Source organism: Cebidichthys violaceus, unplaced genomic scaffold (assembly GCF_023349555.1).
Source record: "Cebidichthys violaceus isolate CVI_PGR_0920_01 unplaced genomic scaffold, fCebVio1.0.p SCAF_14, whole genome shotgun sequence".
Lineage (NCBI taxonomy): Eukaryota > Metazoa > Chordata > Actinopteri > Perciformes > Stichaeidae > Cebidichthys > Cebidichthys violaceus.
Window position 1 is genome coordinate 16,443,168 of NW_027176307.1, and position 26,084 is coordinate 16,469,251.

The 26,084-nt window shown below is 45.0% G+C and overlaps 3 protein-coding genes across 3 annotated transcripts; 2 read left to right on the top strand and 1 right to left on the bottom strand.

Moving 5' to 3' along the window:
* Positions 1 to 75: 75 nt before the first annotated feature.
* On the bottom strand, positions 76 to 17,742 carry brf1b (BRF1 RNA polymerase III transcription initiation factor subunit b). Its single transcript, XM_068709197.1, has 19 exons — positions 17,672 to 17,742; positions 16,699 to 16,900; positions 16,510 to 16,590; positions 15,486 to 15,659; positions 15,381 to 15,412; positions 15,211 to 15,283; positions 9,628 to 9,777; positions 9,178 to 9,271; positions 8,722 to 8,848; positions 8,593 to 8,632; positions 7,423 to 7,518; positions 7,028 to 7,342; positions 6,589 to 6,650; positions 6,345 to 6,426; positions 6,180 to 6,232; positions 5,241 to 5,530; positions 4,990 to 5,038; positions 3,898 to 4,063; positions 76 to 409 (listed from the first exon to the last, which is right to left on the bottom strand). The coding sequence occupies exons 2-19, from the start codon at positions 16,880 to 16,882 to the stop codon at positions 378 to 380; spliced, it is 2,100 nt and encodes a 699-aa protein (XP_068565298.1). The 5' UTR covers positions 16,883 to 16,900; positions 17,672 to 17,742; the 3' UTR covers positions 76 to 377.
* Positions 10,198 to 14,721, top strand: LOC137871385 (BTB/POZ domain-containing protein 6-B-like). Its single transcript, XM_068709198.1, has 5 exons — positions 10,198 to 10,366; positions 10,643 to 10,925; positions 12,525 to 12,615; positions 12,687 to 12,805; positions 13,484 to 14,721. Exons 2-5 carry the CDS (start codon positions 10,741 to 10,743, stop codon positions 14,514 to 14,516), a joined length of 1,428 nt encoding a protein of 475 aa, XP_068565299.1. The 5' UTR covers positions 10,198 to 10,366; positions 10,643 to 10,740; the 3' UTR covers positions 14,517 to 14,721.
* Positions 17,743 to 17,970: 228 nt separating the features above from the next.
* On the top strand, positions 17,971 to 26,000 carry xrcc3 (X-ray repair complementing defective repair in Chinese hamster cells 3). The gene is made up of 7 exons (XM_068709203.1): positions 17,971 to 18,142; positions 18,374 to 18,511; positions 18,609 to 18,809; positions 19,510 to 19,664; positions 19,737 to 19,949; positions 25,289 to 25,323; positions 25,687 to 26,000. Exons 1-7 carry the CDS (start codon positions 18,088 to 18,090, stop codon positions 25,901 to 25,903), a joined length of 1,014 nt encoding a protein of 337 aa, XP_068565304.1. The 5' UTR covers positions 17,971 to 18,087; the 3' UTR covers positions 25,904 to 26,000.
* The last annotated feature ends 84 nt before the right edge of the window (positions 26,001 to 26,084 follow it).

Here is a 26,084-nt window from a genome sequence, read left to right on the forward strand (position 1 = left end):
CAGTTTTATTTCTATTTTTAGAACATAATGTTTTTTTTCTCATCAGAAATAAAGTAAAAATACTCAAAGTACACATTCATTTACAAGACAAATACACAATAAAAACACTAAAAACACAAACATTTAAAACACATTAAAGCCGTTTGAATCTGGAAGGATTTCATATTTTACAGGAATGTGAGTTTTAATATTTACATTCAAACAGATCAATAAAAAAATAAGAACATGAGCTCAGTGATATAAAATCTATTAAAATGATCAGAGATCAATAAAACCAATTAAATATCAGTAATAATATAACAAGTTATATTATCACTGATATCAGTGAATGATTTCTGTAACATTGATCCAGTTTAGAGGAGGTCAGCAGGACGGAGCTAGAAGACTTCCTCCTCCTCACAGCCATAGTCTGTAAAACATAAACAATCAATCAATCAATCAATATATCAATCAATTAATATATCAATATAACCAATCTTTACTATCTATTAAACTTTATTAATCCTTCTTCATTAACGGTTTGCTCTTCTGATAGTTAGTGGACAGTGATTAGTGATTAGTGGTCAGTGGTTAGGGGTCAGTGATTAGTGGTCAGGGGTTAGTGGTCAGTGATTAGTGGTCAGTGATCAGTGATTAGTGGTTAGTGATCAGTGACCAGTGGTCAGGGGTTAGTGGTCAGTGATTAGTGGTCAGTGGTTAGTGATTAGTGGTCAGTGGTTAGTGATTAGTGGTCAGTGATTAGTGGTCAGTGGTTAGTGATTAGTGGTCAGTGATTAGTGATTAGTGGTTAGTGATCAGTGACCAGTGGTCAGGGGTTAGTGGTCAGTGATTAGTGGTCAGTGGTTAGTGATTAGTGGTCAGTGATTAGTGGTCAGTGGTTAGTGATTAGTGGTCAGTGATTAGCGGTCAGTGACTAGTGGTCAGTGGTTAGTGATTAGTGGTCAGTGATTAGTGGTCAGTGGTTAGGGGTTAGTGGTCAGTGGTTAGTGATTAGTGATCAGTGATTAGTGGTCAGTGATCAGTGGTTAGTGGTCAGTGGACAGTGATCAGTGGTTAGTGGTCAATGATTAGTGGTCAGTGATCAGTGGGTAGTGGTCAGTGGACAGTGATAAGTGGTCAGTGGTTAGTGATTAGTGGTCAGTGATCAGTGATTAGCGGTCAGTGGTTAGTGGTCAGTGGTTAGGGGTTAGTGGTCAGTGATTAGTGGTCAGTGGTTAGTGATCAGTGGTTAGCGGTCAGTGGTTAGTGGTCAGTGATTAGTGGTCAGTGGGTAGTGGTCAGTGATTAGTGGTCAGTGGTTAGTGATTAGTGGTCAGTGATTAGTGATCAGTGGTTAGTGGTTAGCGGTCAGTGACCAGTGGTTAGTGGTCAGTGGTTAGCGGTCAGTGATGAGTGATTAGTGGTCAGTGGTTAGTGATCGGTGGTTAGCGGTCAGTGGTTAGTGGTCAGTGATTAGTGGTTAGTGATTACTGGTCAGTGATTAGTGGTCAGTGGTTAGTGATTAGTGGTCAGTGATTAGTGGTCAGTGGTTAGTGATTAGTGGTCAGTGATTAGCGGTCAGTGACTAGTGGTCAGTGGTTAGTGATTAGTGGTCAGTGATTAGTGGTCAGTGGTTAGGGGTTAGTGGTCAGTGGTTAGTGATTAGTGATCAGTGATTAGTGGTCAGTGATCAGTGGTTAGTGGTCAGTGGACAGTGATCAGTGGTTAGTGGTCAATGATTAGTGGTCAGTGATCAGTGGGTAGTGGTCAGTGGACAGTGATAAGTGGTCAGTGGTTAGTGATTAGTGGTCAGTGATTAGTGGTCAGTGGTTAGTGATTAGTGGTCAGTGATCAGTGATTAGCGGTCAGTGACTAGTGGTCAGTGGTTAGTGGTCAGTGATTAGTGGTCAGTGGTTAGGGGTTAGTGGTCAGTGATGAGTGATTAGTGGTCAGTGGTTAGTGATCAGTGGTTAGCGGTCAGTGGTTAGTGGTCAGTGATTAGTGGTCAGTGGGTAGTGGTCAGTGATTAGTGGTCAGTGGTTAGTGATTAGTGGTCAGTGATTAGTGGTCGCTGATTAGTGGTCAGTGATCAGTGATTAGTGGTTAGTGATCAGTGGTCAGGGGTTAGTGGTCAGTGATTAGTGGTTAGTGATTAGTGGTCAGTGGTTAGTGATTAGTGGTCAGTGATTAGTGGTCAGTGGTTAGTGATTAGTGGTCAGTGATTAGCGGTCAGTGACTAGTGGTCAGTGATCAGTGATTAGTGGTTAGTGATCAGTGACCAGTGGTCAGGGGTTAGTGGTCAGTGATTAGCGGTCAGTGACTAGTGGTCAGTGGTTAGTGATTAGTGGTCAGTGATTAGTGGTCAGTGGTTAGGGGTTAGTGGTCAGTGGTTAGTGATTAGTGATCAGTGATTAGTGGTCAGTGATCAGTGGTTAGTGGTCAGTGGACAGTGATCAGTGGTTAGTGGTCAATGATTAGTGGTCAGTGATCAGTGGGTAGTGGTCAGTGGACAGTGATAAGTGGTCAGTGGTTAGTGATTAGTGGTCAGTGATTAGTGGTCAGTGGTTAGTGATTAGTGGTCAGTGATCAGTGATTAGCGGTCAGTGATTAGTGGTCAGTGGTTAGGGGTTAGTGGTCAGTGATGAGTGATTAGTGGTCAGTGGTTAGTGATCAGTGGTTAGCGGTCAGTGGTTAGTGGTCAGTGATTAGTGGTCAGTGGGTAGTGGTCAGTGATTAGTGGTCAGTGGTTAGTGATTAGTGGTCAGTGATTAGTGATCAGTGGTTAGTGGTTAGCGGTCAGTGACCAGTGGTTAGTGGTCAGTGGTTAGCGGTCAGTGATGAGTGATTAGTGGTCAGTGGTTAGTGATCGGTGGTTAGCGGTCAGTGGTTAGTGGTCAGTGATTAGTGGTCAGTGATTAGTGGTTAGTGATTACTGGTCAGTGATTAGTGGTCAGTGGTTAGTGATTAGTGGTCAGTGATTAGTGGTCAGTGGTTAGTGATTAGTGGTCAGTGATTAGCGGTCAGTGACTAGTGGTCAGTGGTTAGTGATTAGTGGTCAGTGATTAGTGGTCAGTGGTTAGGGGTTAGTGGTCAGTGGTTAGTGATTAGTGATCAGTGATTAGTGGTCAGTGATCAGTGGTTAGTGGTCAGTGGACAGTGATCAGTGGTTAGTGGTCAATGATTAGTGGTCAGTGATCAGTGGGTAGTGGTCAGTGGACAGTGATAAGTGGTCAGTGGTTAGTGATTAGTGGTCAGTGATTAGTGGTCAGTGGTTAGTGATTAGTGGTCAGTGATCAGTGATTAGCGGTCAGTGACTAGTGGTCAGTGGTTAGTGGTCAGTGATTAGTGGTCAGTGGTTAGGGGTTAGTGGTCAGTGATGAGTGATTAGTGGTCAGTGGTTAGTGATCAGTGGTTAGCGGTCAGTGATTAGTGGTCAGTGGGTGGTGGTCAGTGATTAGTGGTCAGTGGTTAGTGATTAGTGGTCGCTGATTAGTGGTCAGTGGTTAGTGATTAGTGGTCAGTGATTAGTGATCAGTGGTTAGTGGTTAGCGGTCAGTGACCAGTGGTTAGTGGTCAGTGGTTAGCGGTCAGTGATGAGTGATTAGTGGTCAGTGGTTAGTGATCGGTGGTTAGCGGTCAGTGGTTAGTGGTCAGTGATTAGTGGTCAGTGATTAGTGGTTAGTGATTACTGGTCAGTGATTAGTGGTCAGTGGTTAGTGATTAGTGGTCAGTGGTTAGTGATCAGTGGTTAGTGATTAGTGGTCAGTGGTTAGTGGTCAGTGATGAGTGGTTAGTGATTACTGGTCAGTGATTAGTGATCAGCGGTTAGTGGTCAGTGGTTAGCGGTCAGTAATTAGTGGTCAGTGGGTCTATGACCTCTCCTTCCTGTAGGTTTTCAGAATAAAAGCCTGGACTGACCTCCTACGAGCTGCAGAGCGCTGACACACTCCTCCTCCACCTCCTCTTCCTCCTCTTCCTCCTCCACCACAGTGGTTGGAGCAGAAGGGGCGGAGCTTCTCTCTGGTTCAGGTTTAGGAGTCACTTCGGATGAAGTCTCTGTTGTCATGGTGACAGTGTTTTCTGCCTTAGAGGTGAAACACATTGAGTTTAAAATAAGATATGTATGATGTAATATGTTTTCATATAAAGATATATGTATTTGTGCAGTATGATGTAATATGTTTGTATATTAATATATATATATTGTATAAACATCACCTCAGAGGGCTGAAGCTACACACGTCATCTTATTATCACATCATTTGATTTGAGGCTCTAGTGAAGAAATATTAACACTAACCAGCATACGGCTACTTAGCTAGCTTACTAATTCCACCATGTTTTCATTGCTAACTAACCAGAGACTAGCTAGTTAACTAGTCAACCCGGGAGTATATACCAGTTATCTATAATAAGCAGTTATATATAATATACAGTTATCTGTAATAAGAAGTTATATATAATATACAGTTATATATAATAAGCAGTTATATATAATATCCAGTTATATATAATAAGCAGTTATATATAATAAGAAGTTATATATAATATCCAGTTATATATAATAAGCAGTTATATATAATATCCAGTTATATATAATAAGCAGTTATATATAATAAGAAGTTATATATAATAAGCAGTTATATGTAATAAGCAGTTATATATAATAAGAAGTTATATATAATATACAGTTATATATAATAGGCAGTTATATATAATATAGTTATATATAATATACAGTTATATATAATAATCAGTTATATATAACATACAGTTATATATAATAATCAGTTATATATAATAAGAAGTTATATATAATATATAGTTATATATAATAAGCAGTTATATATAATAAGAAGTTATATATAATATACAGTTATATATAATAAGCAGTTATATATAATATACAGTTAGATATAACTGTATATTATATATAATATAGTTATATATAATATACAGTTATATATAATAAGCATGTACAATTAGTGGATTCAGGTTAGGGTTGCTCACCTGGTCTGTTTTCTTCTTCTTTGATGTGGAGGACAAAAGGAGTCGGACCCTAAGACGAACAAGAAGAACATTAATGTTCATGTTGATGTATCTTCATGTAGATATATATATATATTAGTACTGGGCAAGTTTACGTAAAGATATACATACAAATATATATATATATATTTGTATGTATATCTTTATATATACAGTATATATCTTAATATATATATATATATATATATATATATATATATCTAAGGATCTACCTCTTCCCCATGATGCTGGTGGTAGCGGCGAGCTCTCGGTTAGCGTCGCTGGTCTTCCTGCGGCGGCGGCGGTTGAGTCGTCTCCGTGTGGTGGCGGTGGTGTCGGGGGGGTCGGAGGTCTCTCTACTGGGACTGCTGCCCCCCCCACTTCCTGTCCCTCTGCTGTTCAGGTCTCTGAGGACGTCGTAGTTGATCTTACTGGAGATCTTCTTCTTCTCCAGCATCCTCTCGATGGCCTCGCCCGCCGTCAACGCCTGAATCTGCTCCTTCTTCTTCTTGGACTTCTTTGGCTGGAAACGGACACAGTGTAACTTTATTTAATATCATGCTATATTATTATATATATATTATAATATATGATACATATATATATTATATTATATATATATATAATATATATTAAGAGTCATTATGAAACTGTAAATCATGTCGATGGATTTCAAAGCACAGAATCAGACGAATGTGATTCTAATAATTAATATAAAACAGTTTCAGACGCTCTGACCCCTGAGCCACAACAACACAGTTAAACTACAGGAACTCAACACTTCCTGCTGGATTTTCACATTAAAAGTCTTGTGATTGACGGGTGTTTCTTTGATCTTTGGATTAAAACATGATGCCCGTGATTTATTTAAATGTATCGTTGTAGCCTGTTGGGTCACTGGACCCTGAGGGTCTCTAAGGCTCTCTGAGGGTCTCTGATGGTCTGGGGCCACCGAGGCTCTCTGAGGGCCTCTAAGGGTCTGGAGTCTCTGAGGGTCTCTAAGGGTCTGGGGTCTCTGAAGGTCTGGGGTCTCTGAGGGTCTCTGAAGGTCTCTGAGGGCCTCTAAGGGTCTGGAGTCTCTGAAGTTCTGGGATCCCTGAGGCAGTAGCCAGGTTAGTAATCCAGTCCTAATCCCCAATGAGCCCAGGACAGCCCCTGGACTCCGGGCTCACCTTCTCTTTATAGGTTCCTTGTTCCTTCTCTTTCTTGATCCTCTCTTCTTTCTCTGAGGAAGACCATGATGAAGATGATCAACAGTCAGTAACACAAAGAGGAAGACCATTATGAAGATGATCAACAGTCAGTAACACAAAGAGGAAGACCATGATGAAGATGACCTTTCTGCTCCTTCAGGTATTCTGCGTTCTGTTTCATCCACAGCTCCGTCTTCACCTCGACCTCCCGATCGTTCAGGATGTACTGCAGCAGAAAATCAGACAAAGAAGAACACACCACATCCTGTTCACTCCTTTCACAGTAAAAGCATCTTTACTTATTCATAATATACTGAAGATGAACTGTGTGTTAAACCTTTGTGAGGCTGCATGGATCAATACATCAGTGATTAATGAATGACGTTACCTTATCAATCTCCTGATCATCGATGTCCTTCAGGTCCAACTCTCCACTCTCCGACTGCTCGTCTGTAACAACACCACAATCAACAGGTAACCTGATTACACCCATTTACACCCGTTTACACCTGTTAACCACCTGTTTACACCTGTTAACCACCTGTTAACACCTGTTAACCACCTGTTAACCACCTGTTTACCACCTGTTAACCACCTGTTTACACCTGTTAACCACCTGTTAAGCACTTGTTTACACCTGTTAACACCTGTTTACACCTGTTAACACCTGTTTACCATGAGGTAATGACGATGTAATGACGACGTAATAATGACGTAATGATGTAATAATAACAATATATTGATGACGTAATAATAACAACGTATTAATGACGTAATAATAACGTATTGATGACGTAATGATGACGTAATGATGACGCCATACACACCGTCTGGTTTCTCGCCCCGGTCCGACTCGGTGAAGGTCTGGAAGGTCTGTTGGAGGCTCAGGCCGGCTGCACTCGGCAGTTTTCCCAGGATGACAGCCAGAGGAGCGGCCTGACGCTGAGGCCCCGCCCCCATCTTGTCTGACACTGCCTCCTGCTTGCTGTCATCTGGCTTCTTGCCCCGCCCCTCCTCCTCCTGGATCACCTCACACAGAAAGTTCTGGGTCAGGTGTTGGGCGGCGGCTTGAAGATCGGCATCTTCGACCTCCGGCACCTCTGGTTCAGAGGTGTGGGACGAGACCTCAACGTCATCGGGGTCTGAAAAGAAGAAGTGAAGAAGTGAAGAGTGGTGATGTGGTTCAGATGTTGAGGTGGACTGACTGAGGATCAATACAAACCGATCTCTTTGGCGTAGGCGGCGTAGATTCCTCTGAGTTTAGGTCGGCTCTTCTCCAGCTCCGTCTCAATCTCATCTTTGTAGCAGCTGATCTCTCCTGAAAGGATGAAAGATCAAAATCCCAATAAATCACAGGAGGCTCAGTATTTGTTAGATACTAATACCACCTTCTATCACATCATAATCATTTTAATGTTTCATTGGAAATAAGAATAATGTACGTGTCACAGCTCTGCCTCTTCTCTCCTGTCACTCTATCTCTCACTCACCTAATCAGCTCATTCAGTGCACAAACTTTTCCAAAGTTCTGTTCTCATTGTTTAACATACAAGGCTCCATGAAGTCTGTGGCTCCTGTGTGAACTCTCTTCACACTTGTTATCTCAGATGTTCCTCATTTAGCAGTCACTGTGACCTTCTGGAAGGGGCGATTGTATATCTCACTATACGTCAAGATGACGTTTGCTTGTGCGGAAGGGGAGAAGAACAAGTTCAAGACATGCTACGTAGCTTTATGCAAATGACTCTGTGTCAGCGCACTTGTGCGTTATCCACAGTATAAATATCAGAGACTCAGAAACAAACCTCTGAGCAGCCTTGATGCATGACTTGTATGCGTTTCAACTCTGTCTCCTTCTATTTTTCTAACACACACCCACCTCATCAGCTCATCACTCTCACCTGCTCTCTCTGCTGCATCTACTATTTAGACCTCAGCCTCACATACACTCACTGCCAGATCGTTCTCTGCTTCCATGCAAGACCTTCCAGTGTTTCCCTTTAGACTGATTCCCCATTACCGACCCTGCCTGTCTCGGACTACCCCGCCTTGCCTCTGCCCCGGTAATTCACTCAGCCTTCTGTCCCCGACCACGAGAGCCTGCCGCTGTATTCCTGTGAAGATTCTACCTGTTGTGTGTTACGAAGAAAATAAAGCTTTGTTTCAAATCATCCTGGTGTTTGTCGTACTGATCCTGGGTCCTTACTACACCCGTTAGAGTCTGACATTCTTAGTCCACTAACAAAGAATCACACCAGACTTTAAATCCAGTGTCGATCAGAGATGAAGAACGACTCACTGAAGAGATCTTAAGACCGATCAGTCGACCAATTGAATCAGAGGGGGCGGGCCTAGAATAATGACATCATATTATTAAATATTATGAACTGACCTTCGACTTCATCCAGCTTCCTGGCCAGCTCATGTTCCAGCTGCAGAAGAAGAAGAGAGGAAAGATGATTGGTCGGGTCATTGATCATTGGTGAACTGTCAGCAGCCAATCAGAGACAGAGGGATCTACCTGTTGCATCTTGACTTTGTGCTGTCCGGCGGTGAAGGAGGGTGGATCACATTCCTGCTCCAGATCTACTTTCATGAACTCATCAATGGTCAGCTGACTGGTGGGCGTATCTTCAAACTCTGTTAACCTATAAAGAGGGAGAGAGGATGCTGTAATCTACAGGGATCTACTGTGATCTACTGCACTCTACTGGGATCAACTGTAGTCCAATGTGATCTACTACACTCCACTGGAATCAACTGTAGTCCAATGCGATCTACTGTACTCCACCAGGATCTACTGGGATCAACTGTAGTCCAATGTGATCTACTGTACTCCACCGGGATCAACTGTAGTCCAATGTGATCTACTGTACTCCACCGGGATCTCCTTTCATCTAAAGTGATTTAGTGTGATCTACTGTAGTCCACTGGGATCTCTTATCATCTTAAGTGATCTAGTGTGATCTGATCTCACCTCTTCCTCAGAGTGGTCTGGCAGACCTTCACAACACTGATCACATCCTTCACAGTACGACGAAACTTATGCATCCGAGCTGCCACCAGGAGAGCTGAGGAGGAGGAGGAGGAGGAGAAGCAGGAGGAAGAGGAAGAGTAGTAGGAGGAGGAGGAGGAAGAGGAGGAAGAGCAGGAGGAGGAAGAGAAGCAGGAGGAAGAGGAAGAGTAACAGGAGGAGGAGGAAGAAGAGGAGGAGGAGGAGCAGGAGGAAGAGGAGGAGGAGCAGGAGTAGGAGGAGCAGGAGGAAGAGGAGGATGAGCAGGAGGAGGAAGAGGAGCAGCAGGAGGACAGAATGTAGATATTAGGGCTCTAAAGATTAATGCTGGATACAGACTGTGTTGTCCTCATCATTCATATCTATATTCCAGTGATGTGTGTTGTTGCCACGTTAACGGCGGCCATGTTGTACCTGCTCCACAGAGGCCTGATGGTCGTCGTCCTGTGTGCATCCAGTCCCTCTTCATCCTCTGGACCAGACGAAGAGCCGTCATAGAAACCTCATGAGTCTTCATCCCAAACTCCAACAGGTGAGCAAAACGAGGGATGTAGAGGCACGGGTCTGGGGGGGGGGGGGGGGGGAATCATTTATTATATTTTTTCCCCAAGAATAAAGATCTCTCCCTCATAATGAAGTGGTACGTTCCCTTTAACTAAATAACTTAAATAAATAATTTAATAAATAACTTAATAATTTAATAAATGAATGAATTAATAAATAAACAATGAACTAAGTAATTAAGTTAATAATTAAATAAATTAAGGAGCAGATGTTACATAATTCACACATCTTGTCAATAGAATAGAATCATCTAAGACGCATTCAGGCTACTTTTACGTTATTTTGAAAGCCGGAAGTAGTCCCGCGTCTCTTTCCGCTGACTTGGTCCAGTCCGACTTCTTTAATGGTCTGAGCCGTTAGAGATGCGTTCATTCTCACTGTTAACCACAGTCTGATCAATAAAGTTTTATTTCAGGTCCTCTGACGTAGCAGCAGGATCTAAGATGGCGTCCAGAGAAACAAACAGCGGGTACCGGAGTGAGTTTAACGTTAACGGAGCGGACCGGTAGAGACACGGTTTAACGGTAACGACTAGGTGATAATCGATTATTGATGACGGGTCAGCGGTAACGTTACATTCAGGAGACAGGTGAGTATATTTCTATGTACAAATATACAAACGTAGTGCTGTAACCATGTAAACCCCCGCCCCTCTCTGGGTGTCCCACAACATAAAACAAACACCTTATTCTAAAGATGATCAATATTAGTATTATATTAATATTCAGAGTACATTTACACAAACATGATGACGTTATGTCACGTGACGTGGTGCCAGCTGTCTGGAGCCACGTCATTGATGATCAATAGTTAAGTGATTAATTAAAACAGTTTTAGATTATAATCACATTCATCTCTCTCACAGGAAACAGTCAGTGCTGTGAGGTCTTCAGAGGCTCTGTGAGGAGGAGGAGGAAGAGGAAGAGAAGGAGGAGGAGAGGAGGAAGAGAAGAGGAGAAGAAGATGGCTGCTGAACTGTTTTCCACCAGCCTCCTTCACAGTCACGAGGAGGAGGTGAAGAAGAGTTTCATTCAACCAGATGAACCGGAGCCGCTGGATGAAAACACCAACGAAGAAGACGATGTTCAGATGAACTCCAGAGAAGAAGGAGACGGATGGAAGGAAACACAGCCCACGCTGAGAGAGAGGTATATGTAATCTATATATCTATATATCTATATATAGATAGATAGATAGATATCTATCTATCTATCTATCTATCTATCTATCTATCTATCTATCTATCTATCTATCTATCTATCTATAGATAGATAGATAGATATCTATCTATCTATCTATCTATATATAGATAGATAGATAGATAGATATCTATCTATCTATCTATCTATCTATCTATCTATCTATATATAGAGATCTATATATAGATCGATAGATAGATATATACTTGTTGTTTAGATGAGGAGTAAACACTTGTTGTTGTTTACACTGTGTGCACAATTATTAGGCAAGCACATACAAACAACAGACACATAGAGACAACTACAGACACAGAGCTCTCAGTCAATCCAAAATGTTGATAAACCTCAAACCTGAATATTTAAGAAGTTTTAAGGTTTTGTCTCTGAGGAGAATATCTACATGTGAACAATTATTAAGCAACTAAATGAAAAACATCTCATGTGTTTATTTTCATCTGTTAAAGTGAGAAAAATAAACAAACTCAAAATTTACAAATAAACATTTCAAAAGCCGCCCTTCTTTGTAATAAAAGTAATAAACCTTCATTCATGATTCTGTGAGTTTGTTGATCTGTTGACCATCAACCAGACCCTGTTCAGAGAGGTGGACTGGTTAAGAAGGACCCACACGTTCTCACTAGGGTCCAGGTCTACTGACCACGCACTGGAGGACTTCATGCGGTGGAGCTTTGTCTGCATCACAATCATGGTCTTCTTGAAAGATGCAGACTGAACCTGAACCACTGCTTGAAGTCTTCTGAAGACTGGCAGTAGGTTTGGAGTTGATTTTGAGTCCATCTTCAACCCTTAAAAGGTCCAACTAGCTCATCTTTAATGACACCAGTACTCCACCTCCACCTCCCTGGTGGAGCTCTGTGCCCGTTACTGATTCATCCATCTGGTCCGTCCAGAGTCACAACATTTCATCAGTCCAAACCTTTGAGACATCTGTCTGGAGGATATTTCTTGGTCCAGTCTTGACGTTTCAACGTATGTGTGTTGTTGAGTGGTGGTCGTGGTTCAGCCTTCCTTCCCTCCTTCCCGTCTCTGAGCACTGAACACCTTCTGGAATACGACAGCACTGGAGGATAACGGGTTCCTGTAGCTTCACGTTTCATTCTTCTCAAATCTTTGACAGTTCATTTGGGTCTTTTTCTCTCAACACGTTTCTTGCGACCCGGTTTGAACGTTTGATGGTTCTGTGATCTCAATATCTTAATCTCAATATCTAAATGCTGCATCCCTCTGAAATACTTTTTACAATCTTTGACTTTTCAGAGTCAGTTAAATCTCTTTTTTGATCCATTTTGCCTAAAAGGAAAAGAAGCTGACTAATAATTGTTCACACGTAGATATTCTCCTCAGAGACAAAACCTCACTTTCACTTTCTTAAATATTCAGGTTTGAGGTTTATTAACATTTTGGATTGCCAGAGCTCTGTGTCTGTAGTTGTCTGTTGTTCAAGAATACAATTAATCCTCAAAAATACAACTTGCCTAATAATTGTGTAAATCTGAGGAGTAAACACTTGTTGTCGTTTTCCTTTAGGAACGCTCTGATGTTCAACAACGAGCAGATGGCTGACGTTCACTTCCTCGTTGGTCCTCCAGGAGACACCCAGAGAGTTCCTGCTCATAAGGTGAGCCGTCATGTGACTGTGTGGATCCACTTCCTGTTCCTGTCTGCTCACCCTTGTGATTGGTGTTTCAGTACGTCCTGGCGGTGGGCAGCTCAGTGTTTGGGGCCATGTTTTATGGAGATCTGGCGGAGGGTCAGTCTGAGATCCACATCCCTGACGTGGAGCCAGTTGCTTTCCTCATCCTGTTAAAGTGAGTCCAGTTTCCAGTTTATCTTCGATACAACCAGAACACCACCAATGACAACAAAGAGACAAATAGGATTTCCGATTGGTGCTTTTCAAAGTAAAGGTCTGAATATCTTGATGGGGTGAAGCTGATTCTACAGGGGGGAAGAGGTCTAAAGAAACCCTTCACCGACCATTGGCCAACTATGGTAGCTCCTCAACGAGGCCTTTGAGTAGTCACTAAGGGTCACACCAGGCTGATCTACTTCCTGGTGTGACCAGGTCTTTCCAGGGCTAAGAAGAACCCAATGGTCCAGTAGGAAGTGTCAGAGTTCCTGAATGTTGGTTCCAGGAGTTACTAAACAAAACAGGGATTCTTGAGGTACTTTCAGGGTTCTAGTAAAGGGTTAGGGTTAAGACATGTCTTACTCTAGGATCCTTCTAGTAAGAACAGGAGTAGAACCACGACTTTACCAATAACAGACTCACTCTACCACCTGACCTGTGCCCCTCCTATAGTCCTTCAGAAAGGGTTCTAGGTGGTCCAGTTTGTATCCTACTGAGGGCTCCAGTGGTCCTGGATGGGATTCCAGGTGCTGATTAGATCAATAAGTTGCTGAAGGCTGAACTCCTAAACAATCTGGTGTTTGTGTATTGTACGTAGTTCCTCAGGTCCCTGACACGTGTCCTGATCCCGTTTCAGGTACATGTACAGTGATGAGATCGAGTTGGAGGCCGACACCGTGCTCGCCACGCTCTACGCTGCTAAGAAGTACATCGTTCCTGCTCTGGCGAAGGCCTGCGTCTGCTTTCTGGAGACCAGTCTGGAGGCCAAGAACGCCTGCGTGCTGCTGTCTCAGAGCCGGCTGTTCGAGGAGCCGGAGCTGACGCAGCGCTGCTGGGAGGTGATCGACGCTCAGGCCGAACTCGCTCTGCGATCCGAAGGCTTCTGTGAGATCGACCTGCCGACGCTGGAGATCATCCTGCAGAGAGAGTCTCTCAACATCCGAGAGGTCCAAATCTTCCAAGCCGTGCTGAGTTGGGCGGCGGCTGAGTGTCGACGTAGGGGTCTGCCAGTGAACCCCAGGAACCAGCGGGCGGTGCTGGGTAAGGCTCTGTACCTGGTCCGGATCCCCTCCATGACCCTGCAGGAGTTTGCCGACTCGGTGGCGCAGTCAGACGTCGTGATGCTGAAAGAGACTCACGATGTTTTCCTGTGGTTTACTGCCTCCAGCAAACCCACACTGGAGTTCCCTCTGGTGAAGCGGGCCGGACTGGCGCCACAGAGGTGCCACCGCTTCCAGTCCTCGGCCTACCGCAGCAACCAGTGGCGCTACAGGGGGCGCTGCGACAGCATCCAGTTCGCAGTGGATCGGCGTATCTTCATGGCCGGACTCGGTCTGTACGGGTCGAGCGGCGGGAAGGCCGAGTACAGCGTTAAGATCGAACTGAAGAGGCAGGGAACCATTGTGGCCCAGAACCTCACCAAGTTCCTGTCAGACGGATCCAGCAGCACCTTCCCGGTGGGGTTCGAACACCCGGTCCAGGTGGAACAGGACACCTTCTACACGGTCAGCGCCGTCCTGGATGGAAACGAGCTCAGTTACTTTGGTCAGGAGGGGATGACCGAGGTGCAGTGTGGGAAAGTGACCTTCCAGTTTCAGTGTTCATCGGACAGCACCAACGGGACCGGTGTGCAGGGGGGGCAGATCCCTGAACTGGTCTTCTACTGCTGAACCAGAACCGGACAGACCTTTAATCAAATCAGAACACCTGTGGGAGTGAAGTCAAAGGAACAACAAGCTGCAAAGACTCAAGATCTGATTCACCGTTCAGGTGGAAGCTGATTGGACGGTAGAGGTAGAACTGGAAGCCGATTGGTTCGTCTGTGCTTCAAGTAAATCCTGAATGACCATTAAAGTTGAATGAGTGGATCTAAAACTGTTTGTTTCTTTGTGGCGACGTCCTGCTGTAGTTTCCTGTTGCTGCCACTAGAGGGCTGAAACTATGATGAGCTTGTATTTGACAGTGGTTCATGGGAAATGTAGTAAATGCACTTTGAAAAGCTTTTTTCATTGGAACCAAGAGTGTGATTTTAAAAAGTACATTTCTTCTTGCTGTGTTTAGTGATGATGTTTGTGTTGAAGTTGTATTAGGTTCTCATAGTTTTACTGCAATAGAATCTGTATTTTAGACAAACACACAGTCAGGTGTCACCCAAATGAGCTCAGTCTGAATCCTCAAAATAAAACCTTATATTAGTAGAATAGATAGAACCATGAAACCTTCACAGCGTGGCGTCTTATCTACAGATGATCTTATGCGTCATTGAACACAAAGATTTTCCCGCCACATAAAGATGGAGGTCATGTGACCTCATTGTGTTCCTCAGAGAGATGAGATGTTTAAATAAGTGAAGAATGTTCTCACCGATGGCCGGAGCGTTGATGCAGAGCTCACGAGCCAACAGCAGGAAGGTTTTCCCCAGAATGTAAACGTTCACCTGAACACATGAAGCATAAGTTTACATAAAGTTCTGTTCATATAAACAGTGTATATATGTACTCTTTATATTAATCTGTGTCTGAGGTCAGTCCTGCCTGCAGAAGATCACTCAGGTCCAGCAACATGTCTGAAACACAGTTCAGGAAAACCTAAACAAAACATTAAACCTTCACACTGTGTGTCTGTGGTTGCTAGGATACGTGGCGTCCCCTCGGTGCGACACACCAGGTAGAGACAGGCGGCGATGACGTGTTCCGTCTTACGTCCTCTTGTCAGGTGTTTACTGACCACCATCTTGAAGAAGTTGAAGGCCGTGTCCAAACAGTGCTGGTTCAGCTGCAACTGACTGCCCAGCTGCTGGATCTGACGCTTACCTGGAGAGAGACAGAGGGTAAGACAGGTTAGTCAGGTGGTAACAGGTTAGACAGGTGGTAACAGGTAAGACAGGTTAGTCAGGTGGTAACAGGTAAGACAGGTTAGTCAGGTGGTAACAGGTTAGTCAGGTGGTAACAGGTAAGACAGGTTAGTCAGGTGGTAACAGGTTAGACAGGTGATAACAGGTTAGTCAGGTGGTAACAGGTAAGACAGGTGAGTCAGATGGTAACAGGTAAGACAGGTGGTAACAGGTAAGACAGGTTAGTCAGGTGGTAACAGGTTAGTCAGGTGGTAACAGGTAAGATAGGTTAGTCAGGTGGTAACAGGTTAGTCAGGTGGTAACAGGTAAGATAGGTTAGTCAGGTGGTAACAGGTTAGTCAGGTGGTAACAGGTTAGACAGGTTAGTCAGGTGGTAACAGGTTAGACAGGTTGGTCAGGTGGTAACAGGTAAGACAGGTTAGTCAGGTGGTGACAGGTTAGTCAGGTGGTGACAGGTAAGACAGGTTAGTCAGGTGGTAACGGGTTAGTCAGGTGGTAACAGGTAAGACAGGTTAGTCAGGTGGTAACAGGTTAGTCAGGTGGTAACAGGTTAGACAGGTTAGTCAGGTGGTAACAGGTAAGACAGGTTAGTCAGGTGATAACAGGTTAGTCAGGTGGTAACAGGTTAGACAGGTTAGTCAGGTGATAACAGGTTAGTCAGGTGGTAACAGGTAAGACAGGTTAGTCAGGTGATAAGAGGTAAGTCAGGTGGTAACAGGTCAGTCAGGTGATAACAGGTTAGTCAGGTGGTAACAGGTAAGACAGGTTAGTCAGGTGGTGATGATGATGATGATGAAAATGGTACTCACCGCCCTGCAGGGTCTGAGCTCTGGACTCTTTTCCAACACTGGTGTGAAATCCAGAACCAAGAAGAGGAGCCTTAACTGGACCTGCAGACAGAATTTATTTATCTTTGGTGTTCATGTGCTACACCAGACTATTCATAAATGTGATGTTTTAGTGTTTCTATTGTTCATGTATCTATCTATCTTCCTCACCGTCAGCGGACACAAACTGTCCCACAGCAGATGAAACTCCTCCACTTCCCTCCACAAACTGGACCTCTGAGACGATGATGTTGTCCTCCAGAACCGAACCACATCCGGTACACACGGCGCTGCCCCGGGCCTGATCCACGTCTATGTCGGACCCCCCACAGGTCTTACACACCCGGGAGCTCATGGTGAAGGTGAACACAGCCTGGAGGTCAGAGAAGAGACTTTAAGGTTTTAGGTTCTCAAACTAGTTAAGATGAACTAGTTAACATGTATTTATAAACTACTTTACTAATTATGTTTGTTTTATTTACATATTTATATTTAAGGAAAAGTCACACAGAGAAAAGTTATTATCAGTTCAGTTCATTGTTTTCATATACACGTATACGAAACTTAACTTCTGCATTTAACCCGTCCCTAGCTTATTGGGAGCAGTTGTTAGGGGGGGTTCAGTGACTTGCTAAGGGACACTTCGGCATAGGACATGTAGCAGCCAAGGATCGAACCGGCCACCGCAACCCTCTCTACCCATTGAGCCACGGGCCGCGACGGTGAGATCGCCGAATCCTAACCACTAGACCACCAGGGAATGACAATTATGTCAATCTTAACTCGATGACTGGTTATCTTAACCAGAGGACCGGTTATCTTAACTAGATGACTGGTTATCTTAACCAGATGACCGGTTATCTTAACCAGATGACCGGTTATCTTAACTAGAGATATGTTAATCTTAACGTTAAAACAATAGAGTCCAGTTTGAGTCCATTAGAACCAGTTAGTTAAAACAATAGAGTCCAGTTTGAGTCCAGTAGAAACAGTTTCGCGGTTAAAAACACGACGCAGCCGTTATTTTCGCAGTAGAATCCATTTTGTTTAGTAGTTCCCGCGTCAGACTGAACTACATAAAGATATTTAACGGTTCATTTAAACATTTAGTGATTAAATACTTTAGATTATTGATCATACAAACCGATCAGGGTTTCGGGTTGTTTGTTTTCTTCCTGTGGCGCGGTGCAATGACGTCACAGAGTCGAGATCTCTCGTGGGGGAGTTTGTAGATCGATGGCGGGAAAATTAAACATTTAAAAGCATTTAAAATTAAATCTATGTGTTCCGTTTTATATTACAACATACATAATATATTCACACTGTTATTAAAGTACATAATGAGATTGACTGGATGTTATTGTTTAAATATAACCGGATTCCCCCGCAGACCAGATTAAACGGGTCCAACCGGCGCCGCCTGATGACGTGTACGGGGGCCGGTTGGTTTGCGGAAGTAGAAAGAGAGCGGCGGAAGTTTCTCGTAGAAAAACAACGTTTAGTGACTTTTCCACGGTCTCTTGTGAGTGGAACAGCGGCAAGTCATGAAGACATGAGGACATGAACTGGGACCAGCTGGAGCTCAACCCGAGGATCATAGCAGCCGTGAGGCGAGGTGACACCAGACTCCATTCACAAACATCACACTTTAACATCTCATTGTTTAACATCAACTTGTATGAATTACACACAAAGACGTGTTAGAAGAGCGATCGCCCACTATCGTAAACAACTAAAGTGAATATAATAGAAGTTCTGTTCGTTAAATCTTCCTCCAGATGGTCTTAAACCCTAAAACCTCGTCTGTGAGGTGGGTTATAGTAACCTTGTGCCCCCCCCCCCCCAGCTGGACTGAGGTCCCTCCCTGACGTGTTGAGTGTCTCTGGTCCAGACCTCCAGAGACTCACCCGTCTGTCCAGCTCAGATGTCCAGCAGCTGCTCACCGCCGCTGCCACCGCCTGCAGACGCCATCCTCCAATCACAGGTCAGGGATCAGTGAGGGGCCTTCTGATTGGACGTCACAGGGGTAATGTCACAACGACGGGTATTCACTCACCCGCCGTGTGTCTCTGTGTTTGCAGCCCTGGAGCTCCATCGCAGGTCCGCGTCCGGCCTCAGACTCTGTGTGGGATGTCCGGTCCTGGACCAGCTGCTGAGGGGGGGGCTACCTGTGGAGGGGATCACGGAGCTGTCTGGAGAGAGCGGAGCAGGAAAGACCCAGCTAGCTCTACAGATCTGTCTGTCTGTACAGTACCCAACACAGTACGGAGGGCTGGACTCAGGTCAGTGAACGCACCATCAGTACAGTGCGGAGGGTTGGACTCAGGTCAGTGAACGCACCATCAGTACAGTACGGAGGGCTGTGCTCAGGTCAGTGAACGCACCATCAGTATAGTACGGAGGGCTGGACTCAGGTCAGTGAACGCACCATCAGTATAGTACGGAGGGCTGCACTCAGGTCAGTGAACGCACCATCAGTACAGTACGGAGGGCTGCACTCAGGTCAGTGAACGCACCATCAGTACAGTACGGAGGGCCGCACTCAGGTCAGTGAACGCACCATCAGTACAGTACGGAGGGCCGAACTCAGGTCAGTGAATGCACCATCAGAGAAGCAGAATGTAGACGCTGAAGCTGTTGTTCTAACGTGGTGCGTTCACTGACCTGTGTAGATGTTAACGTGGTGCGTTCACTGACCTGTATAAACATGTTAATGAGGTGCGTTCACTGACCTGTGTAAACATGTTAATGTGGTGCGTTCACTGACTTGTGTAAACATGTTAATGTGGTGCGTTCACTGACCTGTGTAAACATGTTAACGTGGTGCGTTCACTGACCTGTGTAGATGTTAACGTGGTGCGTTCACTGACCTGTGTAGATGTTATCGTGGTGCATTCACTGACCTGTGTAGATGTTAACGTTAACGTGATGCATTCACTGACCTGTGTAGATGTTAACGTGGTGCGTTCACTGTCTCTTCAGGAGCGGTGTACATCTGCACTGAGGACTCGTTTCCTATTAGACGTCTGCAGCAGCTGATCAGGAATCAGTCGTTCCTGCGCTCTGACGTCCCTCCGTCACTGATCAGCAGCCTCCAGTTCAGTGACCACGTCTACGTTGAACACGCTGCTGACCTGGTGAGGCTCACCTCTCACCTCTGATCAGTGACTGACTGTTCAGGTGCTCACAGGTGGTTTCTTTGACTCCAGGATTCCCTGCAGGTGTGTCTCTCTCGCCGAATCCCCCTGCTGCTGGCTCGGGGTCTGGTCCGGCTCCTGGTGGTGGACTCATTGGCGGCTTTGTTCAGGTCTGAGTTCCAGGCTGCTGATTGGCTGGAGAGGACGAAACAGCTCCTCACTTTCTCCTCCACACTGCGTCACCTGAGCCTGGAGTTCACCACACCTGTCCTCTGTATCAACCAGGTAACACACCTGTCCAGTAGGGCCGTCTCAGAAAGGGGTTTTCACTTAGAATGTCACTATTTAAGTATTTGACTATTTAAATCAGTGAGGGTCTGTTATCAACGAGGGTCTGTTATCAGCGAGGGTCTGTTACCAACGAGGGTCTGTTATCAGCAAGGGTCTGTTATCAACGAGGGTCTGTTATCAACGAGGGTCTGTTATCAACGAGGGTCTGTTATCAGAGAGGGTCTGTTATCAGTGAGGGTCTGTTATCAATGAGGGTCTGTTATCAGAGAGGGTCTGTTATCAGTGAGGGTCTGTTATCAGGGACGGTCTGTTATCAGGGAGGGTCTGTTATCAACGAGGGTCTGTTATCAGCAAGGGTCTGTTATCAATGAGGGTCTGTTATCAGTGAGAGTCTGTTATCAACGAGGGTCTGTTATCAACGAGGGTCTGTTATCAACAAGGGTCTGTTATCAGAGAGGGTCTGTTATCAGTGAGGGTCTGTTATCAATGAGGGTCTGTTATCAGAGAGGGTCTGTTATCAGTGAGGGTCTGTTATCAGTGAGGGTCTGTTATCAGGGAGGGTCTGTTATCAACGAGGGTCTGTTATCAGCGAGGGTCTGTTATCAATGAGGGTCTGTTATCAATGAGGGTCTGTTATCAACGAGGGTCTGTTATCAACGAGGGTCTGTTACATTACATTACAGTCATTTAGCAGACGCTTTTATCCAAAGCGACTTACAATAAGTGCATCAACATTGGTAATCAAAAGAACTACTAGTCACCAGAAGTCATAAGTACATTTCCTTTTCCAAACAAGCATCTAAGAGCATGAAGCAGAGCCTAACTCAGAGCCAAAGTACAGTGCAGAAACAAGAAAAACAGTTAGTGCTATAAGTAATACGAATACAATAAGTGCAACAAGCTAGTATGAAAACAATAAGCGCTAAGTGGAAGGCTCAGGGTAGCACTTCCTGAAGAGGTGGGTTTTCAGCCTGCGCCGAAAGATGGGCAGCGACTCCGCTGTCCTGACGTCAGTGGGAAGTTCATTCCACCACTGTGGGGCCAGGACAGAAAACAGCCGTGAACGGGTCGATCGGCCGCCAGGACCTCTGAGCGACGGGGCGACCAATCGCCCCGAGGCAGCAGAGCGAAGTGGTCGGGCGGGGGTGTAAGGCTTGATCATGGCCTGGAGATAGGAAGGAGCTATTCCTTTCGCTGCCCTGTATTCTAGCACCAGAGTCTTAAACTGGATGAGCTCTTACAGGGAGCCAGTGTAGAGAACGGAGAAAGGAAGTTGTGTGGGAGAACTTGGGGCAATTGAACACCAGGCGAGCTGCAGCTTTCTGGACAAGCTCCAGAGGTCTGATGGCCGACGCCGGGGCTCCGGCGAGTAGAGAGTTGCAGTAGTCCAGGCGGGAGCCTGTATGAGAACTTGCGCCGTCTCGTCAGTCAGGAAGGGACGAATCCTCCAGATGTTGTAGAGCAGGAGTCTGCAGGAGCGTGTAACGGATGAAATGTTTGCCGAGAATGACAGTTGGTCATCCAGGGTCACACCCAGGTTCCTCGCAGTCCGAGTTGGCGTCACCACGGTATCATCAATGGTGATGGACAGGTCTCGGTGCGGGCAACCCTTCCCCGGGAGGAACAGTAGCTCAGTTTTGTCTAGGTTGAGCTTGAGGTGGTGTGTCGTCATCCACTTCGAGATGTCAGCCAAACACGCAGCGATGCGCGTCTCCACTTGGGTGTCACCGGGGGGAAATGACAAGACCAGCTGGGTGTCATCGGCATAACAATGGTAGGAGAAGTCATGCGAGCGAACAACAGAACCCAGAGATGTTGTGTAGAGCGAGAAGAGAAGGGGGCCCAGGACTGACCCTTGCGGAACCCCCGTAGTCAGCATGTGTGGTTCCGACACGGCCCCCCTCCAGGTCACCTGGTAGGATCGACCCGTCAGGTAGGATGCAAACAGGGAGAGTGCAGAGCCTGAGACGCCCATCCCCTCGAGGGATGAGAGGAGGATTTGATGGTTCACAGTGTCAAACACCGCAGACAAGTCCAGGAGAATCAGGACAGAGGAGAGAGAGTTAGCTCTCGCGGCGTGAAGCGACTCTGTCACCGCAAGGAGGGCCGTCTCTGTCGAGTGACCCACTTTGAACCCGGACTGGTGGGGGTCCAAAAGGCTGTTTTGGTGGAGATAGGAAGACAGTTGGTTAAAGACAGCACGTTCAAGTGTTTTGGATAGAGAGGGTAGAAGAGAAACCGGTCTGAAGTTCTTGACATCAGAGGGGTCAAGTGATGGTTTCTTCAGAAGGGGGGTGACTCTGGCGGTCTTGAAGGCCGTGGGAAAGCATCCTGAAACAAGAGATGTGTTGATGAGGTGGGTGAGGAAAGGAAGGAGTTCAGTCGCAATAGACTGAAGAAGAGGGGAAGGGATCGGATCAAGGTAGCACGTGGTGGGGCGGTTAGATGTAACAAGGTTGAGGACCTCGTTAGGGGAGAGAGGAGCCAGAAAGGGTAAGATGGGGCGTGGAGATGGGAGGGAGAGCTGTGGGGGCAGGATTGGACAGGGAGAGGGGGGCTGAGAGAAGGAGGATCTGATATTGTTTACCTTCTTGTCAAAGAAGTTGGCAAAATCATCAGGGAGAAGGGAGGAAGTAGGAGGAGGGGGTGGGGGTTGGAGGAGTGAAGTAAAAGTTTCAAAGAGTTTTTTAGGATTGGAAGCAGAGGTTAGGATTTTAGAGAGGAAGAACGCAGCTTTAGCAGTAGATAGAGAGGAGGAAAAAGTGGAAAGAAGAGCTTGGAAGTTAAGAAGGTCCTCCGGGAGTTTGCCTTTTCTCCATTTACGCTCAGCCTCTGTTAGGCTCCGTCTATCAGTACGCACTGAGTCCCACAGCCACGGGGCAGGTGGAGTTGGCCATGCTGGCCTGGAGGTGAAGGGACAGAGTTTGTCCAAAGAAGAAGTAAGGGTGGAGAGGAGAAGATCAGTAGCAGTATCAGGGGATAGGAGAGAGAAGGATTCAGGGTCAGGGAGAGCAGAGGTGACAGAAGAGGAAAGATCAGCAGGGGAGAGGGAGCAGAGATGACTCCGGGTAGAAACCATGTGGGTAGGTGGAGGAAGTGATGGAGCAGAGGATAGGGAGAGGGAGTAGGACATGAAATAGTGGTCAGAGAGCTGGAGGGGAGTGACAGAGAGGTTAGCAGTAGAACAGTGACTAGTGAAGATAAGATCCAGCTGGTTGCCGGCCTTGTGGGTAGGAGGAGAAGAAGAGTGGTAAAGGTCAAAGGAGGAGAGGAATGAAAGAAGAGGTTCAAGCTTGTCGGTCTGGATGTTGAAGTCACCGAGCAGGATGAGCGCCGAGCCATCGTCATGGAGGTGCGAGACTAATGTGTCGAGCTCCTCCAGGAACTCACCAAGAGGCCCTGGTGGGCGATACACAACAGCAATGGTGAGCTTGACTGGATAAGTGACAGTAACAGCATGAAATTTGAAAGAGGACGGGGAGAACTGAGGAACAGAGACAAGAGAGTATTTCCATTTTGGGGAAATTAGCAGGCCAGTACCACCACCCCGCCTCGCAGCTCTGGGAGTGTTAGAGAAAGAGTACACATCTGACAGAGCTGCGGGTGTGGTGGTGTTTTCTGGTGTGATCCAGGTCTCAGTTAGAGCGAGAAAGTTAAGGGAGAGCAAGGAAGCGTAACCCGAGATGAACTCAGCTTTCGGCACTGCCGACTGGCAGTTCCAGAGCCCCCCCGCCACCACTTGCTCGCCCCGAGCTGAGAGAGTAGGATAGATGAGGTTAGTGGGGTCACTGCTCCTGAAAGCTGCCCAATGTCTACGTGACCGCCGGGCAGAGGACCGGACAGAAATAGGATGCAAACACATGGTAGTACACAAGGGTTCTCAACGAGGATCTGTTATCAGGGAGGGTCTCTTATCAACGAGGGTCTGTTATCAGGGAGGGTCTGTTATCAGTGAGGGTCTGTTATCAGGGAGGGTCTGTTATCAGGGAGGGTCTGTTATCAACGAGGGTCTGTTATCAAGGAGGGTCTGTTATCAAGGAGGGTCTGTTATCAGCGAGGGTCTGTTATCAGCGAGGGTCTGTTATCAGGGAGGGTCTGTTATCAGGGAGGGTCTGTTATCAGCGAGGGTCTGTTATCAGCGAGGGTCTGTTATCAACGAGGGTCTGTTATCAGGGAGGGTCTGTTATCAGTGAGGGTCTGTTATCAAGGAGGGTCTGTTATCAAGGAGGGTCTGTTATCAGCGAGGGTCTGTTATCAGCGAGGGTCTGTTATCAGGGAGGGTCTGTTATCAACGAGGGTCTGTTATCAGCGAGGGTCTGTTATCAACGAGGGTCTGTTATCAGGGAGGGTCTGTTATCAACGAGGGTCTGTTATCAATGAGGGTCTGTTATCAGGGAGGGTCTGTTATCAATGAGGGTCTGTTATCAACGAGGGTCTGTTATCAGGGAGGGTCTGTTATCAGTGAGGGTCTGTTCTGTTATCAACAAGGGTCTGTTATCAACGAGGGTCTGTTATCAATGAGGGTCCGTTATCAATGAGGGTCTGTTATCAGTGAGGGTCTGTTATCAGGGAGGGTCTGTTATCAGGGAGGGTCTGTTATCAACGAGGGTCTGTTATCAACGAGGGTCTGTTATCAGGGAGGGTCTGTTATCAGCGAGGGTCTGTAATCAGGGAGGGTCTGTTATCAGGGAGGGTCTGTTATCAGCGAGGGTCTGTAATCAGGGACGGTTTGTTATCAGGGAGGGTCTGTTATCAAGTTAGTACTGTTAGTACTTAGTAGAGCATCTTTAGTACTTAGTAGAGCACCTTTAGTAAGTACTAAAGATGCTCGTCATGAAGGGGTTGAATAATGTTGAGACTGCAGTAATCATTAAAAGTGTAATTTTGTGTTGAATTAGCACTTGTAGTATTAGTTGTGTTGAGCTATTTAAATTGTTCTTGTTTGAGTTGTTTATTGAAAACAGCTGAAAGTTTGTAAATGTTGCCAATAAACCTAATTGCAATGGGAGTTGAATAATTTTGAGTGCAACTGTATATAGTGTGTGTGTGTGTGTGTGATACATACATATATATATATATATATATATATATATATATATATATGTATGTATGTGTATATATATATATATATATATATATATATATATGTATATATATATATATATATATATATATGTGTGTATATATATATATATATATGTATGTGTGTATATATATATATATATATGTATGTATGTGTGTATATATATATATGTGTGTATATATATGTATATATATATATGTACATGTATATATATATGTATGTGTGTTTATGAATGGTTTCTTTCTTTCAGGTGACGGATGTTTTCAGCTCAGACGACAGTTTGAGGTAAAAACTTTTTCATGTTTTCTTCCTGAAAAATGACTGAAAAGACAAAAGTGTATAAAGTGATGTTATAAGAGATGATTTATTCATGAACATTTAGTAGTTGATGTTATAAGAATCATCTCTTATAACATCAACTATGAACATTTAGTAGTTTGTGTTATAAAAGAAATGATTTACAGACACTTCTGTACAAAGCGTCTGATTGGTCGAGAGCTGTCTGAGGAGTCATGTGATGTCAAATCACTAATTCTTTATTTTAAATCATTTTAAATTACTGTTCATGATTATTACTTAGTATAACTCTTCAGTTGAATAACTTCAATATGAACATAATTAATAACATTATTTCTCTCTTTCTCTCAGCCAATCGTCCTCCAGCGTGTCACCAGCTCTCGGGTTGGTTTGGGCCAATCAGGTGATGGTTCGGCTAATGATGCGGCGTCTCAAGGCAACGGTTACCCACGGCGACCAGAGCAGCGTTCTCCGCAGGCTGGAGGTGGTACTCGCTCCTCATTTAGCACAAAGTGGGTGGGACATAGCTGTGTGGAGGGAGGGGGTCCGAGGGGTGATGAGCTCATAATATATTACATTTACAATATATATATTACATATATATTATATATGTAATATATATATAATATATTACATATATAATATATATATTATACGTACTAAAGTATGTGGACAGTCTGATGTGTTGTCTGATTAACAGTTATATATATATATATATATATATATATATATATATATATATATATATA

Bases quoted from the DNA above. Each gene is read 5' to 3' on its own strand.
- brf1b (XM_068709197.1), bottom strand. From the start codon at position 16,882: ATGAGCTCCCGGGTGTGTAAGACCTGTGGGGGGTCCGACATAGACGTG. The intron at 15,284-15,380 runs GCAGGACTGACC...TCATGTGTTCAG, and splicing joins ACCTGAGTGATCTTCTGCAG to GTGAACGTTTACATTCTGGG. The intron at 8,849-9,177 runs GTGAGATCAGAT...CCCTCTTTATAG, and splicing joins CAGACCACTCTGAGGAAGAG to GTTAACAGAGTTTGAAGATA.
- xrcc3 (XM_068709203.1), top strand. From the start codon at position 18,088: ATGAACTGGGACCAGCTGGAGCTCAACCCGAGGATCATAGCAGCCGTG. The intron at 18,143-18,373 runs GTGACACCAGAC...CCCCCCCCCCAG, and splicing joins CATAGCAGCCGTGAGGCGAG to CTGGACTGAGGTCCCTCCCT. The intron at 18,810-19,509 runs GTCAGTGAACGC...CTGTCTCTTCAG, and splicing joins GTACGGAGGGCTGGACTCAG to GAGCGGTGTACATCTGCACT.
- LOC137871385 (XM_068709198.1), top strand. From the start codon at position 10,741: ATGGCTGCTGAACTGTTTTCCACCAGCCTCCTTCACAGTCACGAGGAG. The intron at 10,926-12,524 runs GTATATGTAATC...GTTTTCCTTTAG, and splicing joins CAGCCCACGCTGAGAGAGAG to GAACGCTCTGATGTTCAACA. The intron at 12,806-13,483 runs GTGAGTCCAGTT...ATCCCGTTTCAG, and splicing joins GCTTTCCTCATCCTGTTAAA to GTACATGTACAGTGATGAGA.